Below are 18,338 nucleotides of genomic sequence, written 5' to 3'. Positions count from 1 at the left end.
AAAATGCTGAAAAGGGGAAGGAGCTGAGACACAACGGGCCCATCCCTTTTTAGAAACCTGTACTTAGCAGGTTTTGCATCTAAGTGATACAGTAGATAAAGTGCCAGGCCTGGTTCAAATCCAGCCTCAGGCACTAGCTGTGGGACCTTTTCCAATTCACTTAAACCCTATTTGCCTCAATTTCCACATCTGTAAAACGAGCTGGGACACCACTCCAATGGCTAAGAAAAGCCCCCTACAAGTCATGTAAACATTACTTATAGAGATTACTTGCTCTCATTGGAACAAATTGAAGCAGTGGGCAGTTTAAAATCCTAGCCCAGCCACATGCAATATGCTTGCTTTGTCTACTAAAATAAATTCCTTTCTTGTCTTATTTTCCTGAGCCTGCCTGATTTATTAGGGTAAAGCCCTAAATTTTTTCCTTCAGCACCTCCTATTCCTTTAACACCCCCTCACTATAAGTAAAAGGGAGTTCTCCCTCATTTATTTCACTGTATTTCATCCTTCCTTTCTGTTGAGCTTACATTAATTTCCTTTATATCTTAGTTATATTACAACTATATTAAGTTGTAAAGTCCTAAAGAGTAAGATGTATATCATAGTCTTTTTTAAAAATCCTTGTCTAGCACAATGATTTTACACATAGCACATGGTTAATAAATATCTGATGAATTAAGAAATGTGAGTCTAGAGTTCAATCTTGGGTTAGGGGTTGAAATCACAAAACTTGGTGATTGTAAGGAATCTCAGGGGGCATCTGGTCCAACGCCTTAGATCCAGGAGTTAGTAGAGGAAGGCATTTAATCAGGGGTAGTTAGAAACTGCTGATCATAGCAGAGATTCCAAAAGGATTCCCAGGCCATGGGAAACTGCTAGTCAGGGGCTAGGTGGCACAGTGGATAGAGCACCAGTCAGGAGAACTGAAGTTCAAATTTGACTTCAGATTTAATAATTACCTAGCTGTGTGACCTTAGGCAAGTCACTTACCCCACTACCTTCCAAAAGAAAAAGAAAAAAAAAAGAAACTACTAGTCAGAAGAGAGTAGGGGCTTCCAGAGTTTCCCAGGCAGGGTCTAACATTCCCTGATGTAGTCATCAGGAAGGGTCCCATGGATTGACTCCTTAATAAAAAGAAGGATCAGACAAGAACCAAGAGATAAAAGGAGATGAGTACAACATTAAGGAAGTCAAAAGGGAAAAGTTCAGAAAAATATTAATAAAATAAATCAGAAAGCATTTCTTTAGAGATTACAGCGTGCAAGGCATTATGCTATGTCCTGAGGATCAGGGACATGCGGTAAGGGGCAGGTGGGGCAGAGTTGAGCAGAGGTGAGGCTCAGAGGCTCAGCCTCACCCACCACCCTTCACTTCCCTGCTAAGGATACAAAGAAAGTTTTAAAATTGCCCCTGCCCTTCTGAAGCTCACATCCTAATGGGCGAGTCCACATGTAGATAACTTGGTGCATCTCAAATATAATCTGAGTCAATGGAAGGTAATAAAGGAGCATGGGCTTGGGGGGCGGGATGGAAAAGGGGAGTGGGGAAGATCATGAGCAGGAAATAGAACAGTTCAGTGAACTAGGACTTGAAAGAAGCCGGAGGAGAGCATCCCAGAATGCCAAGTTATAAAGAACTTTAAATACTAGACAGACTTTTAGAGAACAAAAAAACACAAAACATCAGAGAGGGGGGAGGGGGACAGAGAGGGAGAAGGAGGGGGAGGGAGAGAAACATGATCAATACTTAAGGAAAATCACTGGCAGCTGAGTAGTGAAGAGTAAGGTACACAAGCCAAAAGACTCAATTGGAAGGTGATTTTCATTGTTTCAAGCAAGAGACCAGGAGGTAATTCTTGTGAGCAGAGTAAAGGGAATGTAAATGAGAAATGTTACAAACAAGATTTTGTAACAGATTTGTTGGAGCCAGGTGGGGTAAGAGTAAAGGATGCAGATTAAGAGGAAGGAGAGAGAGATTTGAGAACAAACAACAAGGAATGAGCCTGGGGACCAGGAGGATGTAAATAATCTCAGTTAGAGTTCTCTTTTGGAGGTATGAAGTGGGAGGTGCCTAAGGGATATTCAATTCTAGTTCTCCGACTGACATCTTTGGGGGATTCGAGACTAGCTCAGGAGAGAGTTTAGGACCAGATTGTCCTGTCTGGGAGCCATCAGCATTGAGATGACCCTTGGGCCTGTGGACGGTGATGAGCTCACTTTGTGAGTGGTCTATAAGGAAGGGGCAGCTAGGTGATGTAGGGAGTGGGGGGCACCGGGCTTGGAGTCAGGAAGACCATCCAGCTTCAGACGGTTTACAGTGGTTAGTGGGGAGGAAAACAAGAGATTGGGGGGGGGGGGTCAGAAGAGGATCAGGGAAGAGCAGTTTAGAGAGGTGAGTAAGTGTCAAATGCTTGGAGAGACCTAATGAAGGGTGAAATGAGAACTTCCCATCCCCCCTTCTACTTGTATGGACACATGTCACTGAGTACAGGCAGGGTTTTGCTTTTCTCTCTGCATCTCCCGCACATCGTAGGGAGGGGGAGCAGAAGCTGTGACTTCTCTGGTGTGGGGCCCATCAGCCAGTCATACTCAGTTGCCCCTGGATACTAAGCGGCTGGCCTGCACCGATCACGTCATTCAGACTAGCTCTCCATCACTGCACCAAGCCGCCTCTCTGGCAAAGAAGAAATAGTTAATACCTGGTGCCTGAAAGAATGGGTATAGACCATTCTACAAAGAATTTTGGTTATGAAAGGAAAAAGAAAAAAAGGTTGAGAGTCCCTTGATTAGGTGGCAGGCTTTCAATGCAATTCAATAGTCATTTAGAAAGCACTTACCATCTGCAATGAGCACAGTGTGCTAGGCATCCAGAATACTAAGGCAAAAATAAAGAGACAGCCCTTTGGCAGAGGAGAGGCTAGGAAAAAAGCTCCTAGGTTCAAGGGAAATTATCTGTGAGACAGAGAACAAAGGGAGATGAAAGAAATAAGGGAAGTGTGTGATTAATGGAAAGGACAAAACCCTTCATCAGACACAAATTTTTTGTAGAATTTTAATTTACCACCATTTCTCCTAGCTGTTTTAATTACAAATAATTACAAACAGGTATAATTTTAATTTGATGTAAACAATTTTCATCCTCCTATCTCTATTTTCTTTGTCTTATGAATGTAAAAAAATATATACTGTGTCAATCGGCACAGCTTGATCCTTCAAGGTATTCTTAAATTCCCATCCTTCTAAAGGAACCTAGAAGAGGCTAGAAAGGCAAAAGTGAAAGAATTAATCTTTATTGGGAGGAAGGTGGTAAGTAAAGAACAAAGAAGTTTTAAGGCAGATGAGATTTAGAACCCAGAAACAGTTTAATAGCCCTTTCAGATTTGCAAAGCACTTTCTTCCCAACTAAGTAGAAATGACTGGATAATGAAATGACTTCCTCTTTATCAAAGGGGCTAAAAAAGGTTGAGTTTACACTCAAACCCTTGTCTTCTACCTCCCAATTTCTTTTACCTCTCTTGCCTCAGGCTAAATGTTCCTTTTGTGCAAACTCTCTGAGAAAGGTTTAAATATGCTTCTTTATCTGAGGGGGATGGGAGTTTTGAAGAGCTGGGGAGGGATGTTAAGGAGAACTCACTTGGAACAGCAGATTTTTATTTCTACTAAAAGAGAAGTTGGAGTCATTTGGAGTATGTAAAAGGTTTTGAACAAAAGATCTAGGACTAATAAATAAAAGTATTACTGAGCCTAAAATTAGAGGAATGGAGTAGTCTAGGACTGGGGATAAACCAGGCTGTGCTACAAAAAGTTAAAGGAATGAAGTATTCTAGGATGTTAGTGGAGTATCAATGAAATGACTATCAAATTAGACTGGAAGACAGAAGCTATAAACTGAGAAACCAGCAAACCAGATTATCCTTTGTGGAATTTCCATTGTCTAGCCTGTATTGTTGAAATACTCTAGTCCTACAGGGGAACCTCTTCCTTATCAAGGTAGTTTATCTCTGAGGTTGTTGTTGCATTCTAAACTGCTTTCTCCCAACTGAATTCAAGCACCTAAATTCTTGGAACCTCATTTCTCTCACTTGCAAAATGGAGATGACAATTCCAGTGTCCTGACTAAATGTTTCCTTTTTTCCTTTCAATAACTTAGTAAAGTAGCGAAATTATTATGCCTATTTTACAGATGAGGAAACTGAGGTTCAGAGAATTGAACTTTTCCAAGATCACACAGGGACATTGAGTGGTAGACCTCTGTAACTCAAGCCTAAATATTATATATATTTTTTTCTATCCAGATCTACAAATTTATAATCTGTAGTCTTGTTTTTAAAAGACAATCAGGATTAAGTGACTTGCCAGGATCACACCTATAGTGTCTGAAGTTGAATTTGAACACTGGTCCTCCTGATTCTTATCTACTGAGCTACCTATCTGCCCCACATAATTTGTAGTCTTAAGAGACTTGACTGGGGAGCTGAGATTTAAGTGATTTGCTTCTGGTCAGACAAGAAGTATGTGACAAAGGCAGACCTTTCCATGCCCTTCCTGACTCTATTTACTTATTATAAATAATAAGATGATTCCCAATTGATGAGATTAAATTTTGGAAAGTATGTCTATCATTTCTTTTGATACTCACAAGTTCATGAGGTGGACATATACAATAGATGTATACAGATGAGTCTCAGAGAGGTTAATAGATTCATCCAGTTTCACACAGCTATTAAATATCAAAGGAGAAATTCAAACCTAAGGTTTTCCAATACTTTTTCCATTACAGATTGACTTTCACTACATTGTACCTTTCTCCTTAGAGGAAAAGAAAAGAAACCCCAGGGGGACCACTTACACTTAAGAGATGGGATAAAGATGAAAAAGCTAAGTTGAAGAAGAAGCAAGGTGTGGAATGAGGAGAGAACATTGTCAGTGAAACCAAGGGAATAGAGACTACCCAGTGTCACTGCACATGGTATCCATAGATACCATGTACCAGCCAAATTGGCCTAGTTCCCTGGACATGCTATTCCATCTTCCTGGCCTGTCTCTGCACAGGCCATCTGTTCCCTCTGCCTGGAATGCTGTCCTCCCACCTCACCTCTGCCCCATAGAATGCCTAGTTCCTTCAAGGCTCAGATCATGTCACCTTCCCCATGAGTCTATCCTGATCCTGACAAAGTTGCTAGTATCTCTTCCTGTTCCCCATCGGACTTTGTCTATATTTTTCATTGAATTTTCTGTTTATGCTGCCCCCCCCCCCAATAGAATGTAAACAACTGGAGGATAGGGACTGTTTAGTTTTCACCTCCAGTATCTACTACCAGCACCTGATACTTAGTCAATGATTAATAAGGGCTTGTTGAATGTCAAAGAGGACATAGATAACAACATTTTTATAAAGCTTTTTAAGATCCATTCAGTCCTTAACCCCAGTTGCTTTGCCAAAAAAAAAAAAAAGGTGAAAAAGGTGGGGGGCAGAGCACAGTGGATAGAGCACAAGCTCTGGAGTCAGGAGGACCTGAGTTCAAATGTGACCTCACACACCTAATACTTACTTAGCTGTTTGACCTTGGGCAAGTCACTTAACCCCATTATCTTGCAAAAAAACAAAAAGCAAACCAATCAAAAAATAAAACAAAACAGACAAATGAGGAAAGTGATGCTCTGAAAGAAGTACCTTGCCCAGGATAGTAAATATTTGAGGTACAATTGAAATCCCACCTGTTTCTTACCTCCCAAGTCCTGAGTCTGATGCATGGAAGCAGAAAGATCAAGGACAGTATAGAATGAGAAAAGCCATAGTATTAGGCAATTTGTAGATAATTGGTCACCTTGTGGAGAGTTTTTTTTTTTTAATATTTATTCATTTATTTTGAATTTTACAATTTTTTCCCCCTAATCTTGCTTCCCTCCCCACAGAAGACAGTCTGTTAGTCTTTACATTATTTCCATGCTATACATTGATCTAAATTGAATTTGTTGAGAGAGAGATCATATCCTTAAGGGAAAAAAATATAAGAGTTAGCAAAATTATATAATAAGGGTTTTTTAAAATTAAAGGTAATAAATAATCTTTGGTCTTTGTTCAAACCCACAATTCTTTCTGTGGATACAGATGGTATTCTCCATCACAGATACCCCCAAACTGTCCCTGATTGATGTACTGATGGAATGAGCAAGTCCATTAGGCTTGATCATCACCCCCATGTTGCTGTTAGAGTGTATAACATTCTTCTGGTTCTGCTCATCTCATTCAGCATCAGTTCATACAAGTCTTTCCAGGCTTCTCTGAATTTTAATAGAATAATAATGTTCCATAATGTACATATACCACAATTTGTTCAACCATTCCTGAATTGATGGACATTCACTCAATTTCCAATTCTTTGCCACCACAAACAGGGCTGCTATGAATATTTTTGTACAAGTGATATTTTTGCCCTTTTACATGATCTCTTCAAGGTATAGACCCAGTAGTGGATTGCTAGATCAAAGGGTATGTACATTTTTATTGCCCTTTGGGTGTAATTCCAAATTGCTGGAGAGAAGTTTTTAGTCAGGTAATGAGGTTGAACAGAGTGTGGGTGGTGAAGAAATGAGAACAATGAAAGCTAAATACTATTTCTAGAAGTTTAGTTGTGAAGAAAAGACAAAAACTTTAGAGGAACACAGGATTGGACGTGCAGGTTTTAACATTGTGAGCTGATCAGCTGTGGTGGATGCAGTTCCCCTCAGCATTTCAGAGAACTAGGACAATCAAAAAAAATACAAAAAAATCCCACAGAATCTGAACAAACATTGTTCACTTTTAAAATTTTTCTCTTATGTTTTTCCTTCCTGTCTCAGGGTTTTCTTTCTTTTCCCTTAGTCCTAATTCCTCATATACAAAATGACTAATATGTAAACCCTTTAAACACAAATACATGTACAATGTTCACTAATCTGTTTGCCACTGAGGGGAGGGGGGTGGGTGGGAAGGGAAGGTGGAAGAAAACTGTAAAATAAATATGAAATGGATGATTGTTGAAAAATCTTTATAGCATGTGATTGGAAAAATAAAATAAAATAAGTTTAGGGATTTTTTCTTAATTGGTATAAGTAAGGAGTAAATATAATTGAAATGGTAAGTATAATTGTTTACTTATAATATTCTGTAGGTAACTATAAAAACCTTGAAAATTTCCATTTTCTTGCTTTAACTATGCAAATGTTCCCATTTATTGACACAGATAGCTAGAGCTAACCATAATATCTCGTGCTCTCTGGCCTACTATGACACTAAAAGTGATAACAGCAAAGTGTTTGGAGATTGAATAAGTTATTGACCTTGATACTTGGTTTGGGGTGGTGGTTTCATCATTATGGTTGCTCTTTCCACTGAAGCATATCTCCTTCTACACAATTATTCTTTCCTTCTATATCCACTCAACTTAATCAGATTTCCTCTGGTATTTGTTTTCCTTTTCTCAGAAGGTAACAGTATAGAATTCCAGCTGTCCATTTGTTGGTCCTCATTCCTACTACAATGACCTACTTTATGAGTCTTCTCATTATATGTGTCACTTATTGCATATAAACTGGACTTAGTTTCTCCTTTCTGCTCTGCCATTTGGACAACAGACTCCTGGTGAATGGCAGAATGAGACATTCTGAGGGAGATGTGCTGAGTCCGGCAGGGTCATGGAAACTAAAAAAATCATCAGAGCACAAAGGGACCTGTATTCTGGGGCCTGTGCATATCTGGTCAAAGAGATCTTGATTTGTGGGAAAGAGAAAGGATGCCAGGAAGATGGATGGATTCAGAGTATTCTGGTACTTGAGCCAAATCCATAGTAGGGGGAGGGGAAAAATTGGTGTCTATATCAGTACCCTTGATCCTCTCTCTGACTTAACAATGTGAAGAAGGTTGAAGGCCACACACTACTTAACCCTGCCCCTATCCTTTCTATAGGTGATCACTTACTCCAGCCATCAGGTGTATGATAATTTGACTGAGGAGCAGAAAGGGCGTGTAGCCTTTGCTTCCAACTTCCTGGCAGGAGATGCCTCCTTGCAGATTGAGCCCCTGAAGCCTAGTGATGAGGGCCAGTACACCTGCAAAGTGAAGAATTCAGGGCGCTACCAGTGGAACCGTGTCAACTTAAAAGTCCTGGGTAAGATAACTGTCCTAAGGGAATCTCCTCCCTCCCATGAATGACCTGGCTAGACATGCAATATAAGCTCCATACTAACCCAGTGCCAAGGAATTTACTCTCAGACTGGTACCTACTTCAGAGATCACCTAGTCTATCTCCAGATCTCCAAGTAAAACTTAAGAGATTTAGTTTTTATTTAATCTTCCTCTGAAGATATGTGCCTATTCTGTTTTTTGACTACCACCATTGAAAGAAAATCATCTTTTTGACAACATATTCCAATATTTAAGAATTTTCAAGTTAATGAATGTGATTTCTTAGGTAGAACCGAATCCCACCTCATCCTTCCCCTAAGCCCACAGAATCGATTTCTATATATTCTATAATTACCCTCTGGTGGGTTTTCTTATCACTGAAATCTTATTCTTATTTAACTAAACTAAACTTAGTTTGTTTAAAAATGGCACAAAACTTGGGGAGAGGAGTTTGGAGAGGGGAATGGATAAATAATAGATTGGATGACAGAATTAGGGGGAAAAAATCTAGGAACATTGAGCCAATAAGAGCAAATTTAATGGGACAAGTGTAAAGTTTTACAATTGGTTTTAAAATAATCTTCACAAATGAAAGGTCAAAGAAGGAGACCTGGCTAGACATTTTATCTGAAAAAGATGTTTTTTAATTTTATTTTTTCATCTAGATTGCAAGTTTAAGATATTGTGTAATTAGGGTGACTAGGTGGGGCAATGGATAGAGCACTGAACCTGGAGACAGAAGGACCTGAGTTTAAACCTAGCCTCAGACATTTAATAATTACCTAGCTGGATACCCTTGGGCAAGTCACTTAACCCTACTGCCTTGCAAAAAAAAGGGGAAAAAAAGGAAAAAGATATTATGTAATATAATGACTCCAAATTGATTTCATCAGTGTTATGTATGTGTGTATGTATATGTGTGTGTGTGTGTGTGTGTGTGTGTAAATATACACACATATACAGACTTATGTATGCCTTTATCCCAGGTTATCCAACAAAATTATAAACTATCACTCTACTTGAAACTTCCTTCCAAAGTGACCTAAAGCCATCACTAACCACTCTTTGGGTCTAATCATTCTACCAATCCCCTAAAATTTACAATACTTTTTACTATTATCTAGCCCAAATGTCTCCATGTTGTACATATACACTTCCAGGGAAATTGTCACAAATGTTTTGCAAGAATCCACTTACCTATATCTTTGTCATTTCTTAATCAACCTATTTAGGTATCCTTTAAAAAAATTAAGTGAGGTTAACCTGGTAACCTGATGTTGATTTTCCAGGAATTAAATTCAGCCTTACTAGCCAGTATTTTATAGACTTCATCCAATCTCTTCTCTTTTTTGAAAACTGGAAACCAGAGCACATTTACTCTTCTTCTGCCTTATAGCACTCTCAGGTTCTCCACAGTTATTTGAAAAACAATAATATTGACTTAGCATTTATACCTGCCAGTACATTCAGTACTATGGGATATAGTTATCTAGGTCTAGTACCATGAACTTATTGAGGGCACCTGGAGATTTTCTTATTATTTACTTGTTTTCCTGAAGTTTAAACTTATCAGCCATTTTTATTCTGTCCTTTCTAGTCCAAAGATCTTTTTCCTTGACAAAGAAAACAAGTAAAACAGGTTACATTTTCTCCATCATCTCTTATCCTTATCTGGTCCCACATGAGTAGTATATTTATTCTTTGATCCTCCTATTTTTTTAGGTCTTAGTTTTCCTCACCAACCTTGGTTCACTCTGAGCTTTAGTATTCTTGTCATTTTTACTGGGCCATTGTTGTTTTTCAGTCATTTTTTTAGTTATTTCTCACCCTTCATAAACCCATTTTGGAGTTTTGTTGATAAAGATACTGGAGTGCTTTGCCATTTCCTTCTTCAGCTCATTTTACAGATGAGGAATAGAGGCAAACAGACCAAACAGCTAGTAAGTGTCCCAAACTGAATCTGAACTCAGATCTTCCTGACTCCAAATTGTGTCACCGGGTTACACTAATAGGCAATTAATGTCTGACAAAAGACAAAGGAAGATAATGAGTCTGTGAGATAGGCAAGCTAAAGGGGAGTTCACGGCTCTTTCAGAGGACAAGGAACAGGACAAATGTGTTGTATATTAATAAAATAAAAGACTGGGCAATTAGAGCTTCCTGAAGTGCTGTCTCTAAGAATCTGGAGTGTCTAAAGAATCTTATCAACCAAGCTTAACAAATTAACAACTCTTAGGGCTAGCAAATCATTCATCCAAAACCCCTTGCTGTACTATGCATGGCTATTCATCATCTGCTGCAGACTAAAATGCTGCCGTGTTCTATCCTGGATAAATCCTTAGTTTTCAGTACATCCTGCATAAGAGGGACAGACCAGTCCCAACAATGACATTCCTTTTAATATTTCATGCAATATCAATGTAGGTGAGATCTAATTCCTTTGATGATGTACCCCTATTAGATCTATGGATAAGAATCCCACATTGAGTAGCAATAGTTAAATAAATGCTTGTAGATGGTCTAAAAAATGTGATTCTTAGAATCCCATTTGATACTACCACTATCACTATGTAAGTGGATGGAGCACCACAGGATAAATGGCCTATTTTTTACCCACAGTTAATAAACAACTGTATCCACCCCCCCAAAAAAAAAATTCACACTAATCAGACTATATCCTGGTATCCCAAACTGCATCCCAAACCATATAACACACAGCTTTTTGCTCACTAAAGAATGGGATCTGCATTTATAGAATAAAATTGTTCCGAGTAAAAAAAGTAGATCAAGTTCAATTGATTGTTTCTATTGATTTGTAGTGTATTCTATACCCTTTATTTACTATACCCCTTATTAACAACAATAATAATAGCTACTATTTATAAAGCATCTTAAAGTTTGCAAATCATTTTGCAAATATTATTAAATTTTATAACAACACTGTGGGGGCAGAGATGGTTATTATCCTCATTTTACAGATAGGAAAGCATCAGAATTTGAGTTCAAGTTTTCTGATTCCAGGTTTAGTGTTCGATTCATTGCACCATCTAATTAATTGCCACATAAAGAAATTTGAAGGTTAAAAATGCCACTTTTTTCAAGTGACCTAATGTATTTAGGAATTTATTTGAAGGCATCCCAGCAGATGAATGATATCTTCATCCCTAAATTTTTAGATATCTTAAAGTTTTCCATGTTAGAATATTAATCACAAACCCCATGTGCTCCCTTTGCTTAGGAAAGTTTCCAGTCACAAATTTTTTTAATATATTTCATTATTTCTTCTATAGTAAAGAATAGTCCTAAATCTAAAAGTTAACCCTATTCAACAGCACTGCCAGGAACTGAAGGGGTTGGAGGATGGGAAGACAAGCCAAGGTAGTTGGGGGATAGGGACTCTCAAATAAAGTCATTTAGAAACTTTTCAGTCTGATAACATGGTATACCTTTCCTTTCAGCTTAGGAAGGGTTTTTTTGTTTGTTTCCATTTTTTTCTTTTAATCAAGTTAGTAGAAAATAAAATACTTTGAAGAATAAGAATCATCTTTTATGTTTAATATCCCTATGAAAGACTGATCAAGTCAGTTTTTACTGAACTCCTTCATAAAATGTTAATACAGAAAGTTCTAAGGTCACCCCTTCTTTTCCCTATCTCTCTTATGGAGAAGGCCCAGAAAAAAATGACTTATCCAAGGTCACAGAACAAATTAATGCTTGAATAATGCAGCCTCCATTTAAGCATATAGAGTTTAATAAATTACTTTATTCCCCTAGTGGGAAGCAAACATGTAAAAGACCAGCAGAGTCACTTAGCTGATTAAAAATTTATCTTGGCTAAAGCCCTTTGGCTCTGCAGAAAGCTGTTTGGCAGTTTGGTATTTTGTTTTTCAAGGGGATGATAGTGTCTACTGATTGAGATCTGACCATTCAGAAGGGAACACCCTCTTAATATCTGTGGTGTCCCAGCAGTCAGTGAACCTGTGTCTGAGTTTTTTTTTTTGTTTTTGTTTTTTTGAATTTTTGCAAGGCAATGGGGTTAGGAGACTTGCCCAAGGTAACACAGCTAAGTAAGTATTAAGGATCTGGGTCGAATTTGAACTCGGTCCTTCTGACTCTGGGGCCAGTGCACCATACACTGCTCCATCTAGTTGCTCCAACCTATATAGGAAACATATAACAAATTAAAACTTCAAACACTCATGAAAAATTATTTTTTGCTTTTAATATCTGTTTGGAGAGTATAACTCTTTGAACCCTGTGGACCTCTTTTCAGGTTTTAAAATGCCAGAGAATTAAATAAATACAAATGAAAAATAAAGAAATTGTAAGGGCAAATAATGGCCAACTGATTAAAAAATACTCTAGGTACTTCCTAAAGGGGAAAATTCTGACTTCTTTTTATATTCAAATCTTTTAATATACATGCTGCTGCCCAAGGAACCACATATTTTCTTTGTGTACATTTGAATAGAGTATCTTTCCTAATTTTATAAGAGCTAACTCTCTTAGCATCACTAACTTATCAGGGAGGAGTCCTATCAGTATTGCACAGGTTAATCAACTTATCAGTTTATTGAGCTAGAGTGCCTAAGAGTCAGATTTCATCTACTAGGTGGAATTCCTAAACATTCAGATGGAAACTTTGGAAAATAAAGCTTTGGAAGGGAAAACCTAATTCAAAAGGTCAATATTCTTTTAGGTGCTGGTTATTAAACCACTATACTTTTCAAATGTATGCTCTACTGCTGTATGAAGAAAATGGAGACTCATTAGTCAAAACTAGATGTATCAGGATTCTCATCTTGTTTGTAGCCCTAAGGCATTTTGTCTCCTTTGATCTCCACCTTTTGATGAATGGGAGCATTATTTAGACAGTGGAATCAAGCCTGAGTCTGAATAACTCAGAGTAACACAATCTATTTGATCCTAGGCAAGTTATTTAACCTTGTTTGCCTCAGTTTCCTCATCTGGGAAATTAACTGAAGAAGGAAATGGCAAATCATGCCAGTATTTTTACCAAAATAAAACCCCAAAACACCCAAATGAGATCAGGAGTCAGACTTGACTGAAATCAAGTAACTGGCTGCTCTACTTTTGTGGAAATGAGCCATTTATCTAGTTAACAGATATCTACATGAATTACGTTTTCAATGACTTCCACATCATGCCCTTGTGTCAGGATGGTAATCTCTTTTCCAAACCCTTCAACCATTTTCTCCATATATCTAAGTGATCTGTAGTTTACTCACTCAATGACAAATATGAATACTATTTCTTGCTTCATTTATCTTCACCAAAAGTATCTCTACTAGACTTATAGTTCTTGGATTACTTTATATCAGTATATTCATTTGAGTTAGCTTTTCCCTTTCAAAACTTTATTTCAGTCAAAGTTCCCCTCTGACTAAGTGTTAATGATACCAACAAGATCAAATCTGTCTCTTATTTTAGGCACTCTGGTTCACTTTGCTTATTATCTGTATTATTTGGGGGAGAGGGAAGGGATAGATAGTTACAAAGAGAGACAAACAGACAGGCACTTGACTCTATGAGTTTATTGTTGGTTTCTTGAATTTCTTCCTCCTCTTACCAAGCATCTAGGGCAGCTAGGTGGCACAGTAGATAGAGCACTGGCCTTGGATTCAGGAGGACTGAAATTGGAATCTAGCCTCAGACATTTGCCACTTACTGTGTGACCTTGGGCAAGTCACTTAACCCTGATTGCCTTGCATCTAGGGCTATCTCCAGTTAACTTGATTCATATCTGACCACTGGACCCTGATGATGCTGGAGGAGAAAATGAGACTGCGACTTAGCACAGCACCCCCTCACTCAAATCCAATTTATGTGCTTGTCATGGTATCACCTCCCTGATGTCATGGTCTTCTTTGAAATTAAAGGATAAACATTCTGACCAAGCATCTCTACTGCTAGTATTCTCATTGAAATAGGCAGTTTTCTCCTTTTCACGTATCCTTTTATTTGTTTTTAAATTTTATTTTAAAGCCCTTTTATTGAATTTGCAAGACTACAGGTAGATATATTTTTGCTAGCTTCTCTTTAGTGTACTTCATCCCAAACCAAGAGTTCATTAATTCTTTATTTTAAATTATCAACCAAATATCACAACTAGCCCATACATGGGGTTAATAGCATTATTATATTGTTATTTCCTAGAGGGGCAGGGACTATCTTTTGCCTCTTTCTGAATCCTCAATATTTAATGCACTTCCTGAAATATTATTCATTTTTAGCCATATATGATTATGAGCCTATTTGGGGTCTTCATGGCAAAGATCCCAGAATGGTTTGCCACTTTCTCTAGCTCATTTTACTGATGAGGAACTGAGACAAACAGGGTTAAGTGACTTGCCCAAGGTCACACAGCTAGTGTCTGAGGCTGATTTGAACTCAGGAATATGAGTTATTCCTAACACCAGACCAGGTACTCTATTGTGTGCATTCTATCCACGATACCACCTAGCTGCCATAAAGTTGGTGTTTAATTAATGTTTATTGACTATTAGCATTATCCTATAACCACCTAAGTTAACTACCCTTATACAGAAAACTAGTTTTATCTAAACTGGCTCATTTTTGGTCACTGAACTTAGAGTCATGGTGTTATTAAGCATCTGGCAACATCTCGTCTAAAATTATTTCTGGGCTTTGAAAAAAGGAAAAATGGGGGGGGTGTCTCTTTTGAAATAGTGGAAGTAGAGTGACATGATACACACAGAGGGAAGGAGAGGGAAAGTCGCATCATGGGGGCTGAATAGCTTGGCTGGGTTCCAGGCCAGATTGACTAAAAGTTGTTCCAGAATCTGATCCTTTGGCATTTCTGGTGGCTGACTGAATGATGGTTGTTCTTATGATGCCAGTGAAACCATCTAAACCTAAATGTGAGCTGGAAGGAGTGCTGACCGAGGGAGGGGACCTGACCTTGCAGTGTGAGTCATCTTCAGGCACAAAGCCCATTGTGTACCACTGGCAGCGCATCAAGGAGAAGGAGGGAGAAGATGAGCACCTGCCCCCGAAATCACGGGTTGGTAAGTCATCGTCTACTATCCCACCAGGCTAGCAGATTGAGTGTAGGATTGGAAGTCAAACAAACTGAATACTATATCTGCATTTACCACAGTTTACTCTATGACTTGAGTAAGCTGCAGGGAGTCAATCACTCCATCTATGAAAAGGACAAATGCTAGCTGATCCCTCTCTTCTTCTACGAGGTGGTAGGTGATATTCAGAGGCAATAAGGTATAGCAGAAAGAGCAGACGATCTGGGCTCAAATCCCAGCTCTGCTTTGAACTATTTATATGATTTGAGGTTGACCATATAACCTCTCTGTGATAATTACCTGTAAAATAATCATAATAATATCTATTATTTACATAGAGTTCTGAGGTTTGCCAAGCACATCATATATGTTACATATAATTCTGTGAGGTAAAGCTATTGTTATCCTTATTTTGGGGGGGTGAAGAAACTGAAGGGTTGTGGTGATATGCCTATGGTCACAAAGTTATTCAGGTCTCAGGCAAGATTTGAGCTCCAATCTTCCTGCCAAATCCAACATTTCCACATTCACCCACCTAGTTGCCTTATGATAGAAATATTGAAATGGCTATAGTAATCCTGGTACTACATTCTTAGGTTGTTATGAGAAACTAATCTTGCAAACAATAACATTCTCTGTAAATTCAAATTATTTTTTAGGAAGATATCTAAAATAAAAATGACCTCCCAATTTCTCCCCATTGGTTAATAGTGAATTTTATTGGTCATTCAGTCAACCTATAATTATTATTAATATGCCCACAATGTTCAAGGTGCAAATTAGTCAGCTACGAACATGCCTAGGAAGAACTTACAATCTGTTTTTCTGTTTTGTGTTAAGACTATGAAAATCCTGGACGTGTTTTGCTGCAGAATCTCACTCTATCTTCCTCTGGACTATATCAGTGCACAGCAAGCAATGAGGCGGGGAAGGAAAGCTGTGTGGTTCGAGTGACTGTGCAGTGTGAGTATGGGAGGGCAGAGGAAGCAGTGCAGTAAGTATGGGAAGACAGCTGCGGAAGGAGGAAGTCTTGCTCTTTAATCTCCTCCCAGCAGCAAGTCCTAGGCTTCAGGGACAGAAAGTCTGAGTAGTAAGGAGGTTTATTCAATGTTCTGTTTCCTAGATAGACTTCATAATTTCCCAGGTGACTTGGGAAGATTTATTCTACCTGAGTTTGGGAATAATTTGTAAACAAGAGTGAAGAATTTACCAGTTCATCAAACAAATTTAGTAGGCTGTCAACCATTTATTTCCCAGGAGAGCCACAGGGAGCCAAAGAAAATTAAAATTTTTTCTTCTTTTGGGTTGGCCTGTACCACAACTCATTTAAGACAAGAATAAAAGAGATTTTTATTTTTATTTCTTTACAAAGACTTCTTATTGCTGGGGGAGAGGGCAGAAAGAGGGGGAGGAAGGAGAAATAGAAGAAAGTATGTATATATATAATATATAATATATTATATATATATATATATGGCTTTTTAATAATTTGCCCTAATCAATTTGTCAGTTTTAAAGTTTCATTTTTTATTTAATATTTATTTATTCTCATTTTGTATGATTTTTTAATACATTAATAAAATATTCTTGTTTAAGAGTAAACAAAATACCCCCTCCCCCAAAAATACAGACTCACTTGAACGATAAAGTAAAGGGGAGAGAAAAAAATTAAAATTAAAATAAAAAAAATAATAGTAATAATTGTAGGTATGGCCAGGTGGCGCAGTAGATGGAGTATCAGCCCTGGAGCCAGGAGTACCCAAGCCCATATCCAGCCCCGTACACCCAACAATCACCCTGCTGTGTGACATGCAAGCCACCCGAACCCCACTGTCCTGTATAAACCAGAAAAATAAAAATAAAATAAAATAGTAATAATAGTAGGGGTGGCTGGGTGGCAGACAGAGCACTGGCCCTTGAGCCAGGAGCACCTGGGTCCGAATCTGGCTTCAGACACCCAACGATCACCCTGCTATGCGGCCCCAAGCAGGCCACCCAGCCCCATTTGCCCTGCACCCCCCCAAAATAATAATAATAATAAAAATAATAATAAAACGTGCTTCAGTCTGTGTTCCAACACTAACAACTCTGTCACGGGTGGATCACATTCTTTATGATAAGTCCATCACAAAAGTTACTTCCATATTTTTCCATGATTGCCATTGCTGATTGTAACTCCCTCCTTTCTTATTTCTTCACTACCATGTACTATATTTTCTCTCTCCTTTCACTCTGACTCTGCTGTAGGGTAGCTGAGTGGCGCAGCAGACAGATCCCTGGCCCTGGGGCCAAGAAGCCCTGAGCCCCCATACCACCCCCTTAGGCCCAGCATCCACCTGGCCCCATGGTCCCAGACAGGCCATCCAATCCCAGCCCCTTGCAAGAAGTAAAAAGGAAAATGTGTTATATCTGACCACTCTCCCCCCATGGTCCATCCTCTTCTCCTTCATTCACATACCCACCCCTTCCCCCTGCTCCCCCCTCCTTCTTATTCCAGATGCCTATACCCCACTGAGTATACATGCTGTTCCCTCTCCTAGCCACCTCTGATGAGAGCGAAGATTCCCTCATTCCCCCTTGCCTTCCCCCCTTCCATATCATTGCAATAGCTCATTGTAATAAAGAAAAAACTTACTATATGAAATATCTTGGCCTATTCCCCCCTCTCCTTTTTCTTTCTCCCATTACATTTCCCTTTTTTCTATTGACTCCATTTTTACACCATATTTTATCTTCAAATTCAGCTTTCTCCTGTGCTTCAACTATAAAAGCTCCTTCTACCTGCTCTGTTAATTGAGAAGTTTCATATGAGTATTATCAGTGTCATTTTTCTATACAGGAATACATGCAGTTCATCATCATTAAGTTCCTCATATTTTCCCCCTCTCCTCCAATCTCCATGCTTCACCTGAGTCCTGTATCTGAAGATCAAACCTTCTGTTCAGCTCTGGCCATTCCAACAGGAACATTTGAAATTCCCCTGGTTCATTGAAAGTCCATCTTTTTCCCTGGAAGAGGACGTTCAGTTTTGCTGGGTAGTTGATTCTCGGTTGCATTCAAAGCTCTTTTGCCTTCCAGTATATTATATTCCAAGCTCTATGAGCTTTTAAT

General features: G+C 38.6%; 1 protein-coding gene across 1 annotated transcript in view; it reads left to right on the top strand.

Moving 5' to 3' along the window:
• Positions 1–18,338, top strand: part of CLMP (CXADR like cell adhesion molecule) — a 122,819-nt gene that overhangs the window by 90,839 nt on the left and 13,642 nt on the right. Inside the window, exons 3-5 of the mRNA XM_074215313.1 lie at positions 7,948–8,149; positions 15,048–15,215; positions 16,068–16,190. Coding sequence (XP_074071414.1) covers positions 7,948–8,149; positions 15,048–15,215; positions 16,068–16,190 — 493 coding nt within the window. The remainder of the gene's footprint in view (positions 1–7,947; positions 8,150–15,047; positions 15,216–16,067; positions 16,191–18,338) is intronic.

This window comes from Macrotis lagotis, chromosome 1 (assembly GCF_037893015.1).
Source record: "Macrotis lagotis isolate mMagLag1 chromosome 1, bilby.v1.9.chrom.fasta, whole genome shotgun sequence".
NCBI classification, from domain to species: Eukaryota; Metazoa; Chordata; class Mammalia; order Peramelemorphia; family Peramelidae; genus Macrotis; species Macrotis lagotis.
This window is presented reverse-complemented; position numbering and strand designations above follow the sequence as displayed.